Source organism: Opisthocomus hoazin, chromosome 9 (genome assembly GCF_030867145.1).
Source record: "Opisthocomus hoazin isolate bOpiHoa1 chromosome 9, bOpiHoa1.hap1, whole genome shotgun sequence".
Classification (NCBI taxonomy): Eukaryota; Metazoa; Chordata; class Aves; order Opisthocomiformes; family Opisthocomidae; genus Opisthocomus; species Opisthocomus hoazin.
In genome coordinates, this window is record NC_134422.1 from 5,368,021 (window position 1) to 5,393,828 (window position 25,808).

Sequence of the window (25,808 nt, forward strand, 5' to 3'; positions counted from 1 at the left end):
TGTGGATACCATATAGATTATATCCATCATCTAAAGAGTGGCAAACTGTTGAAAACAGAAAATTTCCGAGTAGAAAGATCAGAATAAATCCCTTTCATCTTCTAGCACAAAATAATTAACTTTGCTTAACATATTGGTAATACGTGTCTTTTAGCAGGGATCTGTGTGCCTTTAAATGCAAAACTGCAGACTGTGTATACCAGTGCGCTGGAAAAGAGCATAACAAATTTTAAAACAAGATTATGAAACGTATACATATATAGGTACACCTGGGTGTGTCTGTCAGTTGGACCCTGCTTTTTCAAGGCGCTTGGGCAGACAGAGCCTATCCTCCTCCATCACCTCCGCCGAAATCCTTCACAAGTCACATGCGCAGATTCAGATATGTCAGCATGCAGTTGATACACACAATTGAAATTTCACTGCTCTTTTAACTTGAGTCTCACTGCGTTTCAAGCACGTATTGGAAAACGTTTGGATCCTTAGGGATTCTACTTTTAGTTTGGGCATTAGAAAACCACTTTAAGAGGCTTATTTAAGTAAATAAGCCAAAACACTTTCAGTCTATCAATATCTAGTCAGAAAATTCTGCATGGCAAAAAGAGATGAAAAGAATTGAAATAGAAAGGAAATTAGTAGCATGGCAAGCTTTCAATCTATTATGTCGGAGCCAAGTTTGCTTGGTAAAATGACATTACTCAGTAAAATTCCGTTTTATATAATTAGCAACTAAACAAATGTAACACAAAGCAACTTTTCAGCTCTCAGTCAATGAACATATATTGTACCTGCTATGGTTTTTGGAATGTGGCAGTGAATATCTACGTCTAATTTAACTTTTTAGAGCCCTTGCTCTGTAGCAGTCCAGCATACTATCCCCAAAACTAAAGTTATGTAACAAGGTAATATCAACAATGAGAAACTGCATGATAAAATCCTGCCCAAAAGTGAAAAATGCTAATTTTGTCTCATTTAGCAGCTGGATACAGAAATGCTCATTAGTTTTAAGAGGGTTAATCCTTTTAACTTTTGCATATTGATATGCCAATTATGCCTAATTGTACAAGAGGCATCAGTCAAGGTAATAGTGCATAAACACATGAAAGTTATTAAGTACATCCCAACATGTAATAAAGTAGGTGTTAATTGGTAGCTGAGTTCTGCAGGCTATTGAGGTGGATAATTCATTGAGAGATGGATCACTTGTAATTTCTCTACATAATTCCTTTTGCAGTCTCACGCTGTGATGTTTTCATGCTTGTCAAAAACAACTGCAGCCTAGTGCCTTTTGTTAAACACAGCCAATAAAATATGTTAGGCATCATTAAATATACTTAACTTTTAAACTTTTTCAGAGGTACAGTTCTTCCTGATAATACATTATAGCATTCCCAGTAAATTACTATAAGCATTGTTTCAGGTTTGTAACGAAGGAACATTTCACATCAGATAAAAAGGCAGAAACACGTAAAGTGTGTCTGAAGCAAACAATATGGTTTAAATGGAAGGTAAAGGAGTATCTTATCAGTTGCTAAAATCTAAACAGATTTTTCTAGAGAAATTAATCATTAAAATAATGTATTTCTAGGTAAGTCTGAATTTTGAGTTTGAACTTCTAGTAAAAAGGGAACAAAATGCAGATGTTATTGTAGGCTTCCTCCATTTAATAACTTTGTTGGAAAGCTGAATATTTCATAGGAATCCATTACATCAACAAAACAAAAAATTAGTGGTTGGCATGGTTGTGAGAAGTGACTGAGACCTGGGACTCTGTCCCCAGCTAACACAGTTTTTCCCCTCATTTACATTCTCTGAGAACAAAATGGATCTGGAGTCCAAAAAGTGGCTAACATTGCATAAATAATTTTGTAACATCATATGGCCTCAGCTGCAAGTTGCCACCATTATAGAAGAAAATTAACCAGGGGAGACTCATACCAATCAGTTTGTTTAGCAGCTCAGAAGGAGTACAGGGGCAGGGAAGAAACTGGCAATAAAGTTCACCACTAACTATTTAATTTCTGAAAAAAATGGTAATGGGTAAAAAATTACTCAACTTTTTCACTCTGTCAGCTATTAAAATAATAAGACAACTTCAGTGTCTGATTTTTACAATTCATTCATTCTTACAGTAAGACTTGCTTCTGTTATTAACAAAGTTGCCCTTTATTTACAGAGTGGCAATTTCTTTTTCTTTTGTCTACTTTTAGCACTTGCCTTTGGAGAAATTGTGGCACATATCTGACACTGTAAGTACTATTCTCTACAGCAGCTGTACATAAGTACTGTAACACTTGATAGTTGAAATGCTGAGTAGATTATATGATCCCGCCACCAAAGCCAAATTCTGTCTTTCATTGCAGGAAAATTGTTATTCCAATGCCTAGGCATACTCCTAAAAAATTATTAATACCATTAAATCTCTCCTTGCAAGGGATGATCATGAAAACAGTATCTTTACCACATTGGAGATAATTCTGTAGTTTTTAAAAAACTGGAAGACTCAGAAAATGTTAGTAGTATTTTACTTACAGGCTCAGTGACTTTCACATTCTCGGACAGAATCATAGATTTGCTTTGGCTCAGTCTATCGTGGTGACTGCTGGCATTTTTGATCCTCATTTGAACAGCTCCCGTACTGTGGTGGGAAGGATTAGGCTTTTCGGAGGCTGTCTCAGAAGTTGTAGACCTTTCCATGGTTACTAGGTTGACCTGAAGAATGTAAAACAAGAGCATTATTCTAGGGAAGCTTCATAGAAAAGTGTATCAGTGCCAGTTATATGTCACTGTAGTCAGGAGAAGAAGCTGAGTTATGTTGCTGGCAAGATCTTGATCATCTTTGAACACCAGGATAACTATCAGCTGTGTCAGCCTGTAGTTTTATTGTTGTCCTTATCACTCACCCATCCAAACTGCCTTGGAAGAGTTAGTTTGTGTAAAAGATTATCCTTATCTCAAAAGCCATTCTCCTCTATGGTGTAATCTCCCTGCAAGCCTCTGTCACGTCCAGCTGGCAACCACTACACTTTGTCTTTGGCCCTGCTCACACTACACATTTTAAATCTTGCAAAAGAAAACAACATGCTGTGAAACCAATTAACATATCTTACCTCCACAGTTTGATACAGGCACGTTACAAGTGCTTCACAGGACCACTCTTCAACCCTCCTAATGTCCTAGATTTAAGCCCAGATCTAATAAAATTTCCTTTAATTTTTACAATTCTATCAACAGCACTGATGAGTGTTTTGTTTGTTCATTTTCTAAATTTTGAAACGAAGGAATGGCTGACCTCATAAGATCTCAAGCCCTTGGAGGGGCTGGGGTGAGCTTGTACAGAACGATCACCTTCTCTAGCAGTGCTGCTGTCCAACTTCCCGTCTCCGCGTTGGTGCAACTCAACAAACCCCATTCTAGCTATTCAAATTCCCCAAATGCTTTTCACCAGCAAGAGTTGCTTTACATTTCTTGTACAAAACATGAGGACAGTGATGTATAACACTTCCTCTGTTTTCCTCCCTTCTAGTCTACCCTGGCACTACCATAGGTAAATTGTGGGTGAAGTAATATGGTAAGAGTCACAAGAAAACTTGCTATTTATATTGCTATGCAACTGTATGAGAAAGCATGTAAGGAAGAGATACTACATAAGCTGGAATTGCTGATTTCTGAACTATAGAGCCAGGACAACGGCAATCCATCTAAGCGCGGTTATAAAATAAACTGTTGAAAACCAGCATTCTTCATACGGGTTTGAACTGCACAGCTTTTTCTAGCAACATCTCCCCAACATCTGAAAACTCTCAAAGATGAAAATCCTTGATTTCAAGAAAGTCCATTTCTATGAAGGCATCAGAGCAGAGGAAGATACGGTACCAGTGTGAAGGTGGGAGAGGGATTTGAGGAACACTACTGCATGTCTCTGGGCAGGACCACAGCCATTGTGCGAGTAGAAGGACACAACTCTCATAGCTTCACCCTCTCCTGGCCTTGATAAATCAGTTCGTTATAGGAAACTGCCTTAGAAGTAGAGGACAATAATGAGAGGTTGTGCAGTCATGGAATAGTTGAGGTTGGAAGACACTTCTGGAGGTCATCTGGTCCAACCCCCATGCTCAAGCTAGAGGTCGTTGCCCATAACCATGTCCAGAAGGCTTCTGAACATCTTCAGGGGCATTTCAACTCACACAGTCAGACATATGTAAACAAGGAAACATAGCACTCTTCAAGAGAGAAAAGAGACAAAGAAAGTGCTTCAGTATTAGCCATTACTCACTCAACATTGTGCCACAATTAACACACTAACTTTAATACAAGCAGCAGTAAAGCTTATGCTCTTTGACTGTTTGATCCATTGAATTAGTTACTCAAGGATCCCTACAGAAGTTGAACCACAGAAAGAGAGGAGAAAAAAATGGCTGAAGCTGCTGCCTGCTACTCAGGAGTATGCACGCCTACCTCTGCTGCAGATCTGGTATTTGACACCAGGGAAAACTCTTTACGTGGACCTTTGGTAGACAGCACTGTGTGTTCTCCCGCCATGAGACACTTCTCACCACACTTCAGAGCAGTCACCACTTAAACCCATGTCACAGGGACACTTTGCCATTTTGGCAGTAAAGTCTGCAACAGCTAAGTAGGAAATGATTTTTTTCTCCTTCTAAACTTGGAGAGTCAAACCATTTTGTATTTCATGTTGGTATCAAACCAAAATCGCTTCTCAACAGATTTTCAGTAGGCTCCAGGCTGGAGAGCTGATCACACTCGAGAGACGAGAGCAACACTGGCTCTGTCACCAATCCAATGTTTGACTGGAGCACATCTCTCAGATTTTCTTCTGAAATCTCCCACCTATAAAACTCTGACATAACTCTTCTTGGGACCATTATGAGTTTTAATTAGGTAGTCTCTGTCTGGTGTTGTCAGTACATGATGTGCTGTAAAAAAATTTAATAGTATGACAAAGTCATGCCCCGGATCTCAAGTAGGAGCACAGTCGCTAAATGACATGTCTGCAAAGACTTATGAAATTTTTTATTCTAATCTCTTTGAACCTTAACTAATTTCTCCTAAGACTGGAACTAATTCATACACATCAGAGTATTACAAGGAGACCTTCGCAGGCACTAAAATTACAGGAACTACCATAAAAGAAAAGAAAAAACCCAAATCGTAACATTTCTTCCACCAGATTTTATTTGTCTTAGTATAGCGCGTGCTGAAATCCTGCAGAATACGAGAGAAACGTACAAGTTACAAAAGTTGCTGTCTTAGGATTTGCAGGTAGAAATCCTTTGCTGCCCACACTCCAAGAAGACTCCTGCCAGTGTTACCGGCCCTGCATGCCAGTAGATGGCACCCTGAATATGAGCTGTAGAAACACAATGGTGTTGCATTTGCATTTGCGAGAAGAATTTGGCAGCGCTTACATTCTGCCCTCTATTTTTTTTGTTATTTTTTTTAAATTTTGAAAAATAACAGAAAGGAAGACGGTCAGGAAACAGATAAAACACGAACAGAAAACAGAAAAAGACTCGTATCGGATGCTTTTACAATTTGTTGTTTGCAGTTATTAGAAGCATCAGGGCCAAGTTTGGGCCAGTTTTGAAGGGGCATTCGTTTCACTTACTTTGGAAAGCAGAGCTGCCAAGCCCTGTGAAACTGCTTGTGAGGCACTCCATGTTCATTATATAATTAGCTAATTTGCCTTTTGGCAAATAGTTAGCATCTGGATATAAATTTTACTTTTGAAACCTCTTACGGTTGATTTGCTGGAGAAAGGCATTAAATGAAGACAGACTTTCCCCCCTCCTCTCCCTGTTTTTTATAGGGTTTCTGGATAAAAGGAGCAGTATGACTTTAAGATTTTCACCCTGAAAAACATCTTGGAAGTGGCTATTTTTGGGCACGGTGAAACAGAAGAGACAGGTTGGATAAGAGTGGAGAAAAATCAAGAAACAGTACGTGTACAAGAAAAATTCTTGACACGAGGTTTGATGGCTGATACAGGAAGGGATAATCGATTCATAGGGTGGAGGAAAAAGATTACATTGAATATGAGAAAGGAGAACTTTACTTTCTGAAAAGTGGGTAAGTCAGCTCACTTATGCAGCAAGAAACACCACTGAGCTGAAGGGACAAAATCATCTTCCTGGCTGGGACAGAAAAAGCAATTCAGTTTTACGCAGACAGCCACTTTAGGAGGTACTCTCAGGAGTTCAAAAGCCCTCGCTGCAGGAAGAAGCGGTTCATACTTTGAATGAAATTTGCAACTTCTGTGAGTCAACACTTGGAGTCGTTTTTCCCACAGATTGGTCCATGCATTTGGGATGCTTAGAGAGGAGACAAGCCTGCTCCAGCAAGTACCACAGCATCTTCAGAGTGAATTGGGTTGAACTGAAGCTGGAGCCGCAGACACCAACTACAGGTGTGAGGTGGCTGCTAAACAGCCAAGTGATATTTACGTATCTGGCAGAACTATGGCAAAGATCCTAAACCCTCTATTTCTAAATGTACAGTCGACTTTGAAACATGAGATGTGGAAGTAATGAGTGTATTACAGACGTGACAAATGAAAAGGTTATTTGGGATGCAAATCAGTACATACAGCAAAGCCAGCTCATTTCTGAGAATCAGGCCCAGGTTCAGAGAGTAACACAGCAAAAGGCAGAGATCAGATCTTGAACTTCCTCACAAACTGCTGGGTCTTGGCAAAACTGTTTTCAAGAAAATTTTTTATAACATTACTTTTAAAAAGAGTGTTTTCACAAAATCTTGATGTTTGATAACAGTGAAATATTTAAATTAGTTCTAATTTTCCCTTGATGGGAAAAAGTTCTTTTCTACACTGTCTCTTATGAAAGAGACAGGAAATGCTAAAGAAAACAAAGTAACATAGTCAAATTTCCAATGGAAAACAGCAAAGAAAATCCCTTTCCTTTTGCTATTTATAATTTCCATGAAAAAAAGAAAAATTTACTGTTTATTTTTTTGCAAAGAATAAGAAAGTGAATTGTTCATCTCACTGCCATTCTTATGTCTTTGATAGCTTAATTGTAGTTTCTATGTCACAATGAGAGCAGATAAATATTCCCCTTCTACAGCAGCCCATGGAGCTAAAGGAAATTTCATATTTATCAGGTTTTTAACCCATTCTGGCATGTTGCTTTGTCCAGAAATTTATCATATAAAGAGTGGACTGACTGATATTACCCGAGAACTCTATTTCTTGAGTTTTGGTACAGTATCAGTAAAGTTAGCACATAGGTTTTCTGAAAAGCAAAGCAAAGAATTAGGTCTTCAAAAGACAAGAGGATAACAGTATTTCTGAATTTTGGCTTGAGCTATGAGTGTGTTTCCTACGGCTACATACAATGAAAGACAGAATGCAAATGTTAATTCATTAGCAACTTGTACCAAGAAGTAGTTGTAACAAGTACTTTTATCCAAGAAAGGAAAAAATCTATCTCTGATTAATAGAATTTGTTGCATTTGTTATTCAAGAGAATGAGATTATGCATATACTTTTCAGTATTTTTCCAAATAAGCTTTTATTTTTTAACTTCACTATGACACATCTACCATTATTAAGCCACAAGTATAATGAACATGAAAGGGAAAGGGGAAACATAACCCCCATTTTTAAAAAGAGTAAAAAGGAAGACCCGGGCAGCTATGGCTTAGTCAGTCTCACCTCTGTGTCTGGCAAGATCATGGAGCAGATCCTCCTGGAAACTGTGCTAAGGCACATGGACAATAAGGAGGTGATTAGTGACAGCCAACATGGCTTCACTAAGGGCAAAACATCACTGACAAATATGGCTGCCTTCTACAAAGGGATTACAGATTTGGTGGATAAGGGAAGAGCAACAGACATCATCTACCTGGTCTTGTGCAAAGCATTTGACACTGTCCTGCATGGCATCCTTGTCTCAGAGTTGAAGAGACATGGATTTGATGAACGGACCACTCAGTGGATCAGGAATAGGCTGGACGGTCACAATCAAAGAGTTGCGGTCAACGGCTCGATGTCAAAGTGGAGACCAGTGATGAGAGGTGTTCTTCAGGGGCTGGTATTTGGACAGATGCTGTTTAACATCTTTGTCAGCAACATGGACAGTGGGATTGAGTGCACCCTCAGAGAGTTTACCGATGACACCAAGCAGTGTGGTGCGGTCGGCATGCTGCAGGGAAAGGATGCCATCCAGAGGGGCCTTGACAGGCTTGAGAGGTGAGCCTATGCAAAACTTGTGAAGTTCAACAAGGCCAAGCGCAAGGTCCTGCACGTGGTTTGGGCAATCCCAAGCACGAATACAAGCTGGGGGAAGAATGGACTGAGAACAGCCCTGAAAAGTACTTGGGGGTGCTGATAGATGAGAAGTTCAACACGACCTGGCAATGTGCGCTGGCAGCCCAGAAGGCCAGCCGTCCCCTGGGCTGCATTAAATGAAGTGTGGCCAGCAGGGTGAGGGAGGGTATTCTGCCCCTCTGTTCCATTCTGGCGACATCCCACCTGGAGTCCTGTGTCTAGCTCTGGAGCCTTCAGCACAGGAAAGACATTGACCTGTTGGAGCAGGGCCAAAGGAGGCCACAGCAACGATCCAAGGGCTGGAACACCTTTCCTTGAGGAAAGGCTGAGAGAGTTGGGACTGTTCAGCCTGGAGAAGAGAAGGCTCTGGGTAGACCTTAGAGCAGCCTGTCAGTACTTAAAGGGGCCTACAAGAAAGCTGGAGAGGGACTTTTTACAAGGGCATGTAGGGACAGGACAAGGAGTAACGGCTTTAAAATGAAAGTGGGTAGATTTATTTTAGACACAAGAAAGAAATTCTTTACTATGAGTATGGTGAGGCACTGGCACAGGTTGCCCAGAGAAGCTATGTCTACCCCCTCCCTGTATGTGTTTAAAGCCAGGTTGGATAGGGCTTTGAGTAACCTAGTGTAGTGGAAGGTGTCCCTGACTGTGGCAGGGGGTTGGAACTACATCATCTTTAAGGTCTCTTCCAATCCAAAGCATTCTATGATTCTATAAAAGTGCCCAGCATAGTAACATGAGTATACTGCACAGTTAAAGTGCATCTTGTTACAATCACTAACTCCACTCTTCTGCTGAAGAGCATGCTGTACATGAAGAGCATGCATTGAAACCTAAAGGAACAATATTACAGAAGAATAAAAATCAGCGCTAGATTCACCATTACACTAGACCTGTGAGCCTGAAAAACCATAAAAATGGAAGAGGAAGTAAGAGTTAACAAATGAAAAAACAAGCTAATGCCACACACACTGTAACTCAGAGCATTCTTGTAAAGGAAAAAACATATTTCTGTGAAAAAAGTGTTTAAAATCAACAAGTCTACATAAATAATTCTGTTGTTGAGTTTTGCTTTTAGACTTTGCTATACTGTTTGTTATCTCTGCTGAAGTACAGCTCGGGGTAGTAAGTGCTTAAACACACAACTGATGGAAATAAAGGGGGACAGATGAAAAAACTACAGGTAAAAAGAGGGAATAACAAGTAAACTTCCACATAGCATTTTTTAATTATTCTTATCTGCGCTTCACTCTGGCTTTTTTTTTTTTTTTCAACCTTTCCCACCATGCTGCTCTCCCAGCTAACATGTCACACATCTGTGCCAGGGCATGGGCACAAACAGCAAAGGCTGCTGAGGGATGCAGTGTCCTGGGCTGATGCCCAGAAGAGTCCTGAAGCCAGTTGATCTGAGTGCTAGAAAAATACAAAAATCTATTGTAATAAGAATACAAAGGAGATGTAACATTCCTATGTCTATTCCTTTTCGGAAAGATGTCATCCAGCCTGGAATAATTTGTACGTAGGAAACAGCATTAATTTCAACCACCACTCACATCTCTAGTCAGAGTAGGAGATCAGAAATGACACTAAGTCACCATTGCCTGGGTCTTTACTCCAGTTTTATCCATTTATATCAGACAGATAGACAATAAAACAGAATTTTGTGCCAAGTTCAGTCTGCTGTAAAATGTTAAATGTCCTAAACTCAACAGCACAGTTTTCCTTATCAGCTAAACTCACAATCTCATCAGCAAACATCACTGAGCTGGTTGATATGTCCTAAGTCCTACAAAAGCCATGCTCACCAGCATTAATTATCACACACACTTTCAATTTACCTGTTGCAGCCATGTCAGACTTTTGGTGGTGTCTAAGAACAGACAACACGCTGAGCAAGGATCATGGAGGTCATCTTACCTCATGTCTCTAAAGGATGCCTTTGTAATCACTCATTGCTAGTCCAGATTTGAGAACTTTCTGCAAATAAAAGAGACATGGCCCACAGATTTCTTTGGGCAACTCTAATTTACATGTACAGTTACCCATGCTTCTTCTGTGGTCAAAGAGAAGAGTAATACTTCTTTCATTTTGTTTTGTTTTTTGGGGTTTTTTTTGTAGCAATATCTCACTGCCAAGCATTTCTCGGTTATCATGTGTAGAATACACTTCTCAGCACGTTATTCATAATTTTCTTTATAGTCTGAGGTATATAATCCAGTCTCTATGAAAGATGCACATAAAGGCAAATTCCTTGGCACAGCTTGTCCCAAATAATAGTAGAGTTCCTGGGCAGTAGTGCAATACAAGCAAAGCACTTTCAAACATCATTGTTAAACAGCATTTAAGCTGCAGAATCTTTTCTTCTTGAGATTTTGATTTGATCCTTGATATGATGACCATTTCAACCTTTTTGGTTTATTCTCTTGTATCCAGACAGAGTTATATTTTGCAACAACCCTTGGTTAACAACTGCGTAATTCTCATGATTGAAATCCCACAGCTTAATATCCAGTGGGAACAAAGTTTGTTATCGTGTAAAATAATTTGTTCCTAGTTTGTGTAACACAGGACATGCAGTTCCACACAGGTCTTGTAGGCTTGTTCCTAATCTCAGCTTCACAATGAACCCACTGAAGTAAAAGGACTTACAAGAATGCAAAAGTAACATTAAGAATGCCCGTGGAGGGAAGCCAAAGCATTTATAGCATTACAAAGCCAGGTATAGAAACATATTTTATAATGGGCTGCAAGAGGGAAGTACACATGGACTTGCACCATGGTACAGCAGTAACTATGTAGTCGAATTTTGGGTCTAAGAATATACTCTAAGATTGTTTTGATGACTAAGTTACTAAGAACTTAAGAGTTCAAATGCAGTACTTCACTTCTCATTCCCAATAGCAACTACACACGTTAGGATGATGTGGTTCTCCACTTACAGTATATCACAAACTGGCATGGGTGCAGAGTGTACACCACACAATACCTTGCAGACTGTTACAGTTAGAGGCTTCAGTGATTTCCTGACCATTGACCACAGTGCTAAAAGTATGAAGAGCGAGTTACTGCTATGAAGATTGAAAGTGGGGTTTTTTTTCTGTTTTTGACTAACTGCACTTTACAGGATAAAAAATTAAAAGGACAAGATAAAATAATAGAAGGCTGATACTGAGTCCCAATTTCTAGCAGATAGCAGCAAAATATCTTAGGCAAATATAGAGTTTCTGTGGAAACATTATTAATCTTCATAAAATGTTGTTCAATTTATCTCAAGGATTGGATGAAGAGAGAAATGACAGAAAATTTGAACAGCTGTGCAATGGCTATCAATGAGGATTTAAGCAGGGAGGTAAGGTCCACCTTTCTGTCACTCTGAAATTTTGTAGAGGATGATAGCTGATAGCCCCGGGTCTGTTCGCTGCTATACGTAGACCTTCAAAAATAGCAGGATCAGACAAAGAAAAACAGGGATCTGGAAAAGCTGCTTGCACCTTGTAGGGCAGAGACATGCTATCTCCGGAAATGCTTTCCTGCCTGGATAGAAATGGCCTGAGAATCAGAAAGATAAGAGAATGGGAGACAGTTGCTATTCCAAAGTTGTCCAGACACAATGGCACACTCTTCACATCCACTTTTAATGACTACAGATCCAGCTCTACAGATCCAGCTCTAATCCTGCAATCCTCCATGATCTGCTACCTGCAGGACTTTGCCCCACAAATAAAATCTTGCTAGGAAGTATCACTAGGGTATTATTGAAAACACCACATGCAATAGGGTAAAAAAGCTTCTTCGATTCAGCAAGTGACGGCATACGGTCATGTCTCTTCTTGCATCATTTCGTTTCTTAATTATATTGCATGTGAAGGTCTCAGGAAAGGTAACAGTTGTTTCAAAAGTTCGTCTGTCCCAATATATCATATGGGATAGCATAATGGAGTCTATTTTCACCACTCCTATGTCAATTTAATATCTCAGCTTCAAGTAGAACTTGAAGCTAAAAGTATCCTTTGTGTACAGTTTGGCCTGCATATGTTCTGGGAACAGTCGTCCATAGTAGAAATTCAGTTGAATATGTAAAAGAACATGCCTGGGAAAAAAATTGCTACTTCTAGGTCTTCCTGCTGGCAGCGCGTTTCATTTCTTTCTGGAGTGCATCTGATCCGCGACACCTGCCTCCATTTTCCATGCTGTGCAAGCTAGACTACAATCCTTCAAATGATGAATATTGGTCATACATACAGAGTATTAAAAAAATCAAACTATGAATATCATTCCATATGTAACGCATCCTACAACACTGAATAGCAGAATGAGTACGGTTTAGTCATTAGACCAATGACAGCAAGTAGTTCCCAGCTTCAGAAATGTTTGTAACAATTTAATCGATTTAACACCAAATAAGACCTGGAAGTGCTAGAGGGGTCCAGAGGAGTACTGCCCAGTCACTCCTGAACTGTTCTTACCTGTCAGGTGAGGAAAAGGCAGTTTCCTTCCACCTCCTTTCTTTCTGCTGTACATTTACATGCTGCAGATTAGATTCATGTCTTTCCAACCACCATGAGTAACACTGACCATCTCTACACTTGTTTTACACCTGCCTATGACGTTTGTCGCACAGTAACTTTTTAGTTTAAAGCTGTCTAATTCTGAACAAAAAAACTCAGTGTTTTCTCTAGGAAGATCACATAAGAATCACAAATTTTCTCCGGTGCTTGAAAGAAATCTGTTCCTATAGCCTAAATGTTCAGAAAAGTGTTGTTACTTTTAATGTTGCCAGATCTGAAGTGATGAGATACTATGGGAAAGGTTATTCTTGCAGTATTTACAGATACAAGCAGAAGCAGAAGTGACAGAAATTTCAAAGTAAGACTGCTTGAAATACTTCCAGCTCAATTTTGCAGAACTTCTCCTCACAGAGATTCAGATATTCATCCAAACTTTCCATGCTTACCTGAACTAGACATGTGGTGATGGTAATTTTGAAACAGTCCAAACTCTCTGGAGAAGTGGAAGAGTTGGTACCATGAGACAAACTGATGTATTAGAAAAATATTTTTTAAATGCCTGGAAAGGAATACTTGCTGCAAATAGCCAAAGAAACAAACTCCCTATAAGTTCTAAATTTCACAGCTTTGCCAACAGAAGTTTCAGTTTCAATCTGACAGCAGCTATATAAACAAGTTATCACAAGGCCAGCTCGGGTAGGACATTACAGCACTTTTGTGACTTGCCCCATGTTCATGTACATGCACATGCTCCACTGGCTGATCCACAGCAGAGGAAGCACCTCATATTCGTCACTGAGTAAGACTACACACAAGTTTTATCCCACTTTATCTCTAAATCAGTTACGCACTACTGAACACTTGGAACAGTTGCAAGTTATGCCTCAGTTTGCCTCCTGGTCCCCAGTTAACGAGGCAGCAGCACCCTCTTCACTAGGAAAAAAGCTTTCTTGAGCTCTGTTAAGTCTTTGGTGAAGCAGTCGCAGTTGTTGTAACCTCTTAGAGTACCTTAGAGTCCCTCAGCTTAGTAGTTTAAATGCACATTTGCCATGTCTTAATCCATTTTGCAGTTCCGTATACCCATCATCCTACAGAAGACATGTCTGTCAAGCTGAGATAATGAAATTATTGACTAGGAAAGTCTTTAAAGCTTCTCAGACTTTAAAAACAAAATAAAGAAATAAACTTACAAAAAACTATTTCTTTCTTTTTTTATTTAAAACATAATAAAACTATTTCTTTCTGACACTGCCTGCCTCAATGGTGTCTATGAGAGGCTTGTCACTATTCGGACAGGAAGACCCCCTCGCTCCCAGCTCCCCAGGATAATGTTCTATTCCTCGTGCTGCGCACATGAAACAGTCCCTCCTACCCTCTCTCAATCTTCCTCCATATGTATCTGCAGAAGTTTTTGTGCTGTGATCCTGCAGCTGCTCCCTTACTTCTTCTCACTGCTCCCACTTCCCATCTGAAGGGGGAAAAAAAGCTCCAGACGCTTTTAATCTGTTCCCACACTCCATCTCCACTTTCCTTTGCAGAGCTCCCGGTGATGCTTTGGTAAGCGGCGCTGCTGTGAAAAGCAGCAGAGCCGGCACCTACAGTTTCAGGAGAAAACTTTCAAGATACAGCAGGAACTAGAAGGGGAAATTCTTTGCGGCTTGCATCAAGCAAACCCCTCTTCTGCATTTCGTGGGGCCCCCAGTTTGCTTTCTTCACCAGCCGCCTCTGACACAGCCCGGAGCAGAGCAGAGGGCGGTAGGAGTGCCTGCCCCACCGAGCTGCTCCTCAGCACCACCTGGCAAAGCGTGGAGAAGAAAAAGGCATTTGTTCTGTGGGATAGTATCTGATATCACACTGTGCAGCTAAGATGTCTGCTGTCAGCAAAGGGGAAATACCAAGGGTATTGTGGTGTCAAAAATATGATTCATTTTTTTCTGCAAGAAGTTTGAGCATAGACTCTGTTAAATATATCTAGAATTTTTTCTGTAAATGTACATAATTTACTTCACTAAGGTAGTTCAAGATGACTGCAGAAATCTTGTATACATGCTTGCTGTAGTCCAGGGGACCAGAGCCCACCTGCACCTCCAGTCCCACCACAGATGTGCTGCACTTGGTAGGAGCAGTCAGAGTCAGCAGCAACGACAGCAGGAGTGCGATGGTGCCAGATCCACATGTGAACACCAACAGTCATAGTGAGAAGAGCGGCAGCCATTCATCTGCCCCCAACATTGTTAACACCAAAAATACTTAACATGTATTACATCTGCTGTCAGCTGTGGTCTTATTAGGTACCATGGCAACATGCGGAGCTGATGGACTCGCCAAATCCCTTGTTGGCTGAAATTCCCGCATTCATATCAACTGAGCCCTTACAGTCTTATGTACCTGGGTTAAAATGTCCTGACAGTGCATCAGCATTACACTCTAACATCTGTATCTTGGTGCATGATACAAGTCTGATACTTTTTTTCATTCTTTTATTTTATACAATTTTTGTTCCACTTCTTAATAGATTTCCTTTCCTCACTTACTCGCACTCCAGGAAAGATTTTATAAAAAGACCCAAACTTTCGATGAAAATTTAACCTAGATAAGAAATTTCCCAAATAATATCTCTGTGTAGCAATTTTGAACATCTCAGGTCTATACAACTATATACTACTCGATCCAGAGCCAGTGCTAGATTGTCCAAAGGAAATTCATTAATGGTTTGAAGAGACCGGTTTCTCTAAGCTACTGCTAAGACTAGGGGTACTCCTTGCCTTCACCAGTACCTAGGGATTAATCATAGAATGGTTTGGGTTGGAAGGGACCTTTAAAGGTCATCTAGTCCTCGCCGCCTGCAATGAGCAGAGACATATACCACTAGATAAGGTTGCTCAGAGCCCCATCCGACTTAACCTTGAATAGTCCAGGGATGGAGCATCTGTCTTGTCTCTGGGCAACCTGTTCCCGTGTTTCACCACCCTCATTGTAAAGAATTTCATCCATATATCTGGTCTAACTCTAACAGGTCCTGCTTAAAAGTTTGTCCCCATATTTCTGATAAGCTCCTTTCAAGTACTGGCAGGCTGCTATAAGGTCTCCCTGCAGCCTTCTTTTCACCAGGCTGAACAGCCCCAACTCTCTCAGCCTTACCTCTTAGGAGAGCAGTTCCAGCCCTCTGATCATTGCTGTGGCCTCCTCTGGCCCCTCTCCAACAGGTCCACATCTTTCCTGCACTGAGGGCTCCAGAGCTGGACACAGCACTCCCGGGAGGGGTCTCACCAGAGCAGAGCAGAGGGGCAGAATCCTCTCCCTCGCCCTGCTGGCCATCATTCTCTTGATGCAGCCCATTTTTATGTAACCCTTAAAGAATGAGGAGGAACTGAGATGCTTTTACTTGGGCTGTTTCTGCTTCCTTTGCCACTCGAACAAGAGTGGATGGATTAGTGTGACTTCCTAGTCCAAAAATCATCACAAGAATTTGGTTACTCACTACTACTGGTTACTATGCTTTGCTTTTTTTTGCTAATAATCAAGCATGCAATGTACTGCTGATAATAGAAACATTAAACTTTCTATACCAAGCCTCAGCACTATTCAGCCAAAGCACGAAAGGCAGCACATGTCAGTAGCTTGGCCAGCTGGAAAGTCTGATGTAGCACCTTCCTAGTGGAAAATGATGATTCATTTGTGGCAAAGCCGTTTACTAGAAATGCATTTTGTTTGAGAGAACCCAGGGAGGTTTCTGTTGGTGTTTGCTGTGGATACCCATGGAATTACCGTCAGGCTCTCCTGCAATGTGTGTAGGGCTTCACCCATCACCATGTGGGCTGAGGATCCCCCAACTAGTGGGTCATGTTGCCAGCATTGGGTCCACTCACCCACCATGGACTCTCAGTTCCTCCAACTCCACTGTCCCAAGCAGACATCTGCCTGGCCCAGCAGCAAGTGTTTCCTGAACCACAGCTACAGCAGAAACACTAGAAATGCTGAAATCACCGTGACACCCAGAAGGCTGGTCATGAATCTGCCAGCCATGGAGGTGACTCCCTTGGAGACAGCACTCCAGAGCTTCAACTGTCTTCACAAAATCTCTGTGTCACTTCCCTCCTCACCCACAAAGGAAGACAGTTTAGTAACATCCTGCAGAGCAGACAAACAAGTACAGGTGTTAAGCACTATGCCTTGCCTAGAGGAGCTTTTGTATCTGGTTCAGATAGGCACTTTGGTATCTGATTAAGCAGCAAATAGAGTGGTGGCTTTACTCAGGGTGTGGCAGGAAAAGAAATAAGAAACAAAGAGCAAATACATACTCAAAGCACATCTCTTTGGCTCTAAGCTACGTTAACTTCTGTCTTTTCTTCCTCTTTTTCTCCCTTTCCCCTCTTAGTATGTTGCTGTTGTGCAGAAAACTGATAGATGTTTTGAAGAAGGAATCAGAAGTCAATTGAAATTCATTTGTTCGAGTACTGTGCCTGTTTAGTGTATCAGGCACAGGCTTTGGAAGAAATATTCATGAAAAACCACAGTACAAACCCACAATACCCAGCTGAACTACAAGTGAATGATTTAATACCTGTCAATCTCAAATAGCAGGAAGTGTTATCTTGTCTCTTAAGCAATCTTAGACAACTAACCATGACAATACTAAACTTGCTTAATTAATTTATTGAAGAAATGCATAGATAGTAGATATCGGTGTACTGTCTTAGTACTTCACTATGTAACTTACACATCCTAGCAGAAGTTTAGAACCTAATTTGGAGAACACAAATATCTGTTAAATAACCCTCTGATATCTTTCCTACTTAATTCCCAAAACAGTTCCTTCTCATGTTAAGTAAGGTGAATAAAAATACAGAGAAATAAAGAGAAAATGGCCAAAATTTTCAAGAATGTGTGAATTTTGGGTTCATAGTTTCTGGCAAACAGGACTCACTTTTACACATGCCAGACCTCAACACTTCCAGGTGACTTCAGTATAAACCAATAATGCACTGAAAATCTGCTTCAGCATCAAATCAGCTGCATCCATAGGCTGAGATCTAGCATCATGAATGGCAGAGGCTGAATGGCAGAGAAGACTAGCAGGCTGAACGGCAGAGCTCAGAGGGTTATCATCAGTGGCGCTGAGTCTAGTTGGAGACCTGTAACTAGTGGTGTCCCCCAGGGGTCAGTACTTGGACCAGTCTTTTTAACTGCTTCATCAACGACCTAGATGAAGAGTTAGAGTGCACCCTCAGCAAGTTTGCTGATGACACCAAACTGGGAGGAGTGGTGGGTACACCGGAAGGCTGTGCTGCCATCCAGCAAGACCTGGACAGGCTGGAGAGTTGGCAGAGAGGAACCTGATGAGGTTCAACAAGGGCAAGTGCAGGGTCCTGCACCTGGGGAGGAACAACACCATGCACCAGTACAGGCTGGGGCTGACCTGCTGGAGAGCAGCTCTGTGGAGAGGGACCTGGGTGTCCTGGTGGATGACAGGTTCACCGTGAGCCAGCAGTGTGCCTTTGTTGCCAAGAAGGCCAATGGCATCCTGGAGTGCATTAAGAAGAGTGTGGCCAGCAGGTCAAAGGAAGTTCTCCTCCCCCTCTGCTCTGCCCTGGTGAGGCCCCATCTGCAGTACTGTGTCCAGTTCTGGGCTCCCCACTTCAAGAAACATGATGAGCTACTGGAGAGAGTCCAGCAGAGAGCTACGAGGATGATGAGGGGACTGGAGCATCGCTCCTACAAGGAAAGGCTGAGGGAGCTGGGCTTGTTCAGCCTGAAGAAGAGAAGGCTGAGAGGGGACCTAATAAATGCTTACAAATACCTGAAGGGTGGGTGTCAGGTGGACGGGGCCAGACTCTTTCCAGTGGTGCCCAGCGACAGGACAAGGGGCAATGGACACAAACTGAAGCACAGGAAGTTCCGTCTGAACATGAGGAAGAACTTCTTTATTCTGAGGGTCTCAGAGCACTACAACAGGTTGCCCAGGGAGATTGTGGATTCTCCTCCTCTGAAGATATTCAAAACCCACCTGGAAGCGGTCCTGTGCAGCCTGCTCTAGGTGGCCCTGCTTCAGCAGGGGAACTTGGACCTGATGATGCATAGAGGCGCCTTCCAACCCCTAATATTCTGTGATTCTGTGACCAATTAGATTTGCCCCATGGTCAATTTGCAACATCTAAATATCTGTGCCCAGAAAATTGGTGCCTGCTTTTCTTGTTAAGACAAGCCTTTTTAAAAAAATCCAATAGCATTTCTTCTGCTCCTGTTTCAGCCAGCCTGGAAGTTTGCATTCCATGGTGCTTCAGGTTGTAATAAAAACGATGGGAGTCCACAGACCCTGTGATAAGAGGTCTCACTCTTAAAACAAAAATAGATCTGCATTGAGGAAGTCCCTGTGCAAATGAGGAGCTAGTAGTGTTTGTTCTGTAGTAAGTCTCCAAAACAACCTTTCTTTAGTATTTCTCGAGGCAGGGAAGACTGGCAGAGGCATGTCAAGTGTACGAAGACACAGTCTTAAAATCCAGCACAACAAAAGAACCACCACCTCTGTCCTTCAGCAGTCAACAAGAGAGTTGTTAGTGCAATTAAGATTCTTTGAGATTGCTGGCTGAAGCAGACCAATCTTATGCAAAGGTTTCAGAAGCAAGTAACATCAGTGCCTCCTGACCCAGACGCTCACAGGTTCCCAAGTACACACCCACCAGGGAAGCATGCCGTTGTGGGGAAGCAGAAGGCAACAGGATCTCCAGCCTATTCTGAGACTAAGAGGACATCACAATAATTAGTTTTATGGTGACAAAAGTTGTTGGAAACCACCACAGGATGGAAAAAAGGACAGTTTGGTGAAGGTTATGTAACCAAGTAAAGTTCTTTGTTTGCTGTCATTCTCTGAATGTCACTTGAATTATCATGGAACACACACAGTCAAAAGCTGGGCCAAAATTTTATCCCATCTGTTTTCTTCAGGACTAATTCTAACAAATGATACCAGGAAAACAATCAAAGCATCTTCATATGGATGGTATCCACCAGTACCAGCTTCTGTCTTTGTAGCACTTAGAAATAGGTTTGATGCATCCATGTGGAAGTCATGCTTAGGAGAAAAGTCAAATGTAGAGACTTTAATTAGAGCTCAGGTGATGCTTTGTTTTGTCTTTAAAAGAGATCTGCCCTAAAAGCACCTATGTATACAGGTTTAGGATACATTCTGAACAACCACCACGTTTCAGGTTTCTAGTTAAGAGCGCACCTAACCCCTAACAGACTTCAACATCAAAAGACAGTTTTTAGCAGCATGCAGGCTTTCACAACTCGTTAAATGGTTAGCAGCTCACATTGATTGAACTGACACAGCACAGAGGCATCAAACAAACACCAGTTAAGAAAAATAGGTAAGTACCAGAATTACACATTGTGATCCTCAGAAAATTCAGAAGACATTGCCTACAACCCACTAAGCCCCTTGTGACTCAGTAGGAACAGGCCATAATACAGGAGTTCTCACTGCTAGGAGTCTGTGGGACTGCTTAACAGAGAACCAAGCTGAAGTCTCTGAGCAGCACAGCAAAAGCCATCCTCACTACAGCACTAGAGATCACGACGGGCACTTCATCCCACTTGCGTGGGATACTACTTTTTAGAGCCTGGCCTGAAGCTCTGCTCTGCCAAGGCAGAATAACTTCTGGGACCAGAAATGGATAGAGAAATCCAAACCAGAGCTGTGTACAGCTGTTTCAATTAAGCTAGCACCACGTCAGAGGTTGGTGCATTTTCTACACCCAAATATCAGTAGAAGAGTAGAAATGTGTCTCTGTCACCATTTTAGTTTCTAGTTCCTGCCTCACTCCAGGTAGGGATGAACATAGCCAAGACCGTGGTCTGATGCAGACCTCTCCTTTGCTGCCTTAGCAATACCAGCCCTGGTGAGATGGGCTACAAAGTGGACCACGTACCCATGCTTGATCAGAAAAAGATGGAGTGTCGCTTCCAAGCTAGGGTATCTCTTCTATCAAAGCAAAAGGAAGATTCTACAACAAATCTTCATCAACGACCTGGATGAAGAGTTAGAATGTACCCTCAGCAAGTTTGCTGACGACACCAAACTGGGAGGTGTGGTAGATACACCAGAAGGCTGTGCTGCCATTCAGCGTGACCTGGATAGGCTGGAAAGCTGGGCTGAGAGGAACCTGATGAGGTTCAACAAGGGCAAGTGCAGGGTCCTGCACCTGGGGAGGAACAACCTCATGCACCAGTACAGGTTGGGGTGGACCTGCTGGAGAGCAGCTCTGCGGAGAGGGACCTGGGTGTCCTGGTGGACGACAGGTTAACCATGAGCCAGCAGTGTGCCCTGGCTGCCAAGAAAGCCAATGGGATCCTGGGGTGCATCAAGAAGAGTGTGGCCAGCAGGACAAGGGAGGTTCTCCTTCCCCTCTACACTGCCCTGGTGAGGCCTCATCTGGAATACTGTGTCCAGTTCTGGGGTCCCCAGTTCAAGAAAGATGAAGAGCTACTGGAGAGAGTCCAGCGGAGGGCTACGAGGATGGTGAGGGGACTGGAGCATCTCCCCTATGAGGAGAGGTTGAGGGAACTGGGCTTGTTCAGCCTGAAGAAGAGAAGGCTGCGAGGGGACCTTATAAATGCCTACAAATATCTGAAGGGTGGGTGTCAGGAGGATGGGGCCAAGCTCTTTTCAGTGGTGCCCAGTGACAGGACAAGGGGCAATGGGCACAAACGGAAGCAGAGGAAGTTCCATCTGAACATGAGGAAGAACTTCTTCCCTCTGAGGGTGACGGAGCACTGGAACAGGCTGCCCAGGGAGGTTGTGGAGTCTCCTTCTCTGGAGATATTCAAGACCCGCCTGGACAAGATCCTGTGCAGCCTACTGTAGGTGACCCTGCTTCGGCAGGGGGGTTGGACTAGATGACCCACAGAGGTCCCTTCCAACCCCTACTATTCTGTGATTCTGTGATTCTGTGAAATGCTCCCAAAAAGGCAAAGATTCTTTGTAATCCAGTAATAGTGTACAGCAGGATCTTTAAAGTACAGAGAGTGCTACAGCTGTTCGCTCTATTTGGAAAAGAAAATGAAAATATGTGTGTTACAGATGTAATTGGATTGAGAGGTAAAGTGAACAAGAGATGCTGCTTTTAAATGAATTTCTTTTGGACACAAAGAGGTAAGTTGCAGGGAAAGGAGAAAATAAAGAAAAATCACTCTGAGAATTCGAACTACTTTACCAAATCTCACAGCTCTGTGGAAAATGCATTTCAAATGACTCCCAGACATTGCAGCAGTAACATAAAAACCACTACAAACACAGCCCAGGAAGACAGAGTGATCTTTTTATACAATTTCTCTGTCTGTGCTGATTTGTATATGCAGGCGGGACAGCTTTTTTTCTCCAAAAAGTACAGAAAATTTGAAATGTAATCTTACAACACTATGGTAAAAATCTGTCTCCAATTAGTATGCACAATTTCAAAACGAGCTTCAACCCACGTGTGATATCTTTCAACTCTGACCCATATTTCCAAAAGAAAACAAGTTGCTTTTTACGATAAGGCTATCAGTTACAAACATGAGTTCATGTCACAAAGTTTGCAGCAAACTACACATTTACCAGCAAAAACAAATCTGCACTGTAGAACAAATCTTGCTAATTCTGGCTTTCCTTTATGTGACCCATATTCAAAGCATTATATTGCTTTATTTGAACATCTTCCTAAATTACTATTACCCTGTAAGGCTCTGAAGGCCAGAAAGCAGTGGTTGGCCACTGATGGCCCTGCAAAGTTATTTTTCCTGACAGAAAGCTTTGAGTGAGGAGAGGACTCAGGACACACAACCTTTCCTAGCCAGCTCTGAAGCAGAGGAGGAATTAATCTGGATCTAAACAGCCTCATGCCGGAAACATGTTGCCATGACACCTCCATCAAACAGCTCCATGAGGAACAGCACTGAGAGTGCCCATAGACAAACGAAGAACAGTTTTTGTACTATGTCCTTTATGCCACCCCATGTCCTATTTCTACTGGAACCATGAATAACAACGTGGTACCAAACTTCTTGATACCGATCAGATCCCTCTACCAATCTCTTCAGTCTCTAGGGCTACCGAGTATCAACTAGATATCTCCCCTGATCACTCACCAGCTCTTACAGTAGCCACTGCTACTCATCACCTCCCTCGTGGTGACCAGAAGGGAAGCCAATTAATCAAACAGGGCTAAACTGCACCCGGCAAAGGCAAACGCTGGGAAACCTGATCTAATCTCATTTCCCAGCCAGTGCCACCAGCCTTTTCTGCCTTTGGGGGACAAGTAGTTAGTCCCAGAAGTGATAGGAGAGGTAATTAGTGGTTTGGGATACTAAAGAGGATAGGATGCAACAGATTTGCTAAATTCTGGATACTAATTTTGCCTTTAAAACACCATATTACATCTGTACCCTCTACATTGATTCTCATTGCTTTCAAATTCACAAACACCAACAGAAAAAAAGTAATTGTGTAATAGACATAGTCCGTATCAAACGCATAAAAAATAAACACAGTTACGATAATTAAAAAATCTTTAGCAGCAGGTTTCCTAAACTGCATTAAGATGAAATTAAGAGTCCTTACCTACAGCTTCACAGACGTCGCCGTCTCATCTCAAACTGCCATAACCAGCAACAGTTTTAACTATTTCAAAAAACGGAAAACATCTAGGTCACATGTCTATAGACAGCATTTGGGTTAATCTCCCACAGCTCATAAAGACAGAAAGAAAGCAGGAAAAAAAAGTAAAATAAAACCACTTCCTGCAACAGTAGAAACTAACCATCTCACCAGTGAGTAACTTACACCCAGGTTTAGTGCAAAACTCTTCTGTATCAGATAAAGAACAAAATTTTAAAGTACAAAAGCAGCTCCTCTGTTAAAATTGCAACAAACAGGGAGGGTTAGATTTTGCAGAAGGTAAACATGAGGTTTAAAAGGAAACGCTGAAAGAAATTAAGCTTCTAAGCCTCAAGACAACTTCCCTTTTCTTACCTTCAATGAAACCCTTTGAGCACTGAAATAAATAGCTTGCAACAAATCTGCTTTGCTATTTCGAAATCTAGCTTTAGTAAACACGACACTTACCGTACTGTTACTTTAGATTTATAAAATAGCCAATCAGAGAGTTTGCTCCTAAAAAAAAAATGACTGGTTCTATTGCCTGGTGAAGGTCGCCCAGACAGACACTTCTGTTTCTTTGATTTTCTGTTTTAACACTTCTCCACGTAGCAGCCCTTGGAGAAGCACAGGCACACGCAGCTGCTGCCCCACTTCCCTTCCCGCAGTGCCTCGCACCGTAACAGTCCCTGTCAGACGGGCAACCCAGAGAACCAGAAGATTCAGATGCAGCTCTGTGTCTTCTTGGCTCTAGAAAAGTTCCTTGCACATGTCTTCACCAACGTCTTCCCCTGTGGCCTTCTTTAGCAAGAAATTATATTCTTTCTGTTATCTCTAGCTTGACCTACACAACAAGGGCTCGTCTCCCTGATGCAGTGGGGGTTCCCTTGCAGGGCAGGATGGTTGTGCTGTGTGTGCAAGGACCACCACAGTGCTGGTCAGGCTGCAGAGCCCTCTGTTGATGCTTTGGCAGAATAGGGGGATTCTTTTTGTTGGTTCTCTCCCTCAATAAAACAAACAGCTGCCATATGACCTGAGAAAATCAAGGCCATCCTGAAGTGTAAGGATTTGTCCTGACAGTGCAATAAAATGAAGCCAGTTGACTGTGGTTGCCAGTGGAACTCCTCAAGAAGAGGAATGCCATCTGTACAGGCGTCCAGAAAGCAATTCATTGGGTGCCCTAAAGGAGGATCTTGCAGAACATCCCATGGAGCAAGGGCAGAGATAGTTAGGAAACAAGGACTGAGGCTGGAGTGGGACTTAGGAAGCTCTAGAAAGGGATAGCAACAAATTTTGCTAAGCTTCAAAGGAAAGACTACTTTGCAGGCAGATCATTTCCTATTGCAGCAATAAAATATGCAAGAAAGTTCCTGTGGAGAACAGCTTTAGTACATCATGCACTTACTGCAGCACACAGGAAGCAAGATCTTCAGGGACTCAAGCAGAATATCAGAAAGAAAAAGGGGGAACGTAGTGCTGCTGAAGGAGTGACAAAGTCAGTCGGCTACAGAGAGACCCTTACATTATTGATTTGGTACTAACTTCTGCTAGCTGCATTTCATGGCCAAAGATCCAGCTATGCTAAAGGCCGCACAAAGCCAGAACCAAGACGGTCCTTGTTTCCCGGTGCTTACTGGGTATGCCAAGAGGTAGCACACTTGTACAGAGAGGAGAGAGGGTTGAACAGCACAATAGCTGGTCTTCACCATTCTAAACTAAAATATCATTTCTTTGTAGGCACTGCATTTTAGGGATGCTTTTTAAGGATGGACTTTTGAAAAAAAAAAAAAGTGTTGATATGAATGGTAATAAGTTGTTTGTCTCAGGTGTGAAGAGATTAGAAAGCCATACCATGCTTTTCTGTAAACTAACAGCTGCTAGTGCTTGAAGAACCTGCAGCTGCACTAACTAATTGGTAGCTCTTTTCAAAACAGTATATGTTTCAATTAATTTTGTCAGAAGGAATAAATTTTAGAGAACCACTACTTGAAAAATCTATTGTAGCTGTGTAGATCTGAAGATTTTCCTCAAATAAAACCTTCAAAAGCATTTTTACAATTAGAAAATATTTGTGAACTGCGTGGACAGCAGGCCTTCATCGCTAGAATGTCAAGGAAACCACCAGCAAATCTGTAAAATGTTGGAGCAGAACTTGTCTGTGTTACCTTGTCCAAAACCTAGATTACCAGGGACATGACATTTTTCATGAAAATGTCTTTCACTGTACACCTAACATTTCAAGTCAAGTAGCGTACTCCGTCTGATTTCCTTTGCATCCATTTGACAGTATGTCAGTAGTGACAACATTCTATAAAAGGATGGCAGCTTTGCATACTGCTTAAACTTATGCAGC

At 41.9% G+C, this 25,808-nt stretch overlaps 1 protein-coding gene across 2 annotated transcripts in view; it reads right to left on the bottom strand.

The window, feature by feature from the left end:
• ARHGAP15 (Rho GTPase activating protein 15) overlaps window positions 1-23,893 on the bottom strand; it is a 338,370-nt gene extending 314,477 nt beyond the window's left edge. For both annotated transcript variants that reach the window (XM_009935173.2, XM_075430956.1), the window contains exons 1-3: window positions 23,831-23,893; window positions 23,420-23,479; window positions 2,533-2,712 (exon numbers count right to left, since the gene is read on the bottom strand). In XM_009935173.2, coding sequence (XP_009933475.1) covers window positions 2,533-2,697 — 165 coding nt within the window. In that variant the 5' untranslated portion in view covers window positions 2,698-2,712; window positions 23,420-23,479; window positions 23,831-23,893. The remainder of the gene's footprint in view (window positions 1-2,532; window positions 2,713-23,419; window positions 23,480-23,830) is intronic.
• Between the last annotated feature and the right edge of the window lie 1,915 nt (window positions 23,894-25,808).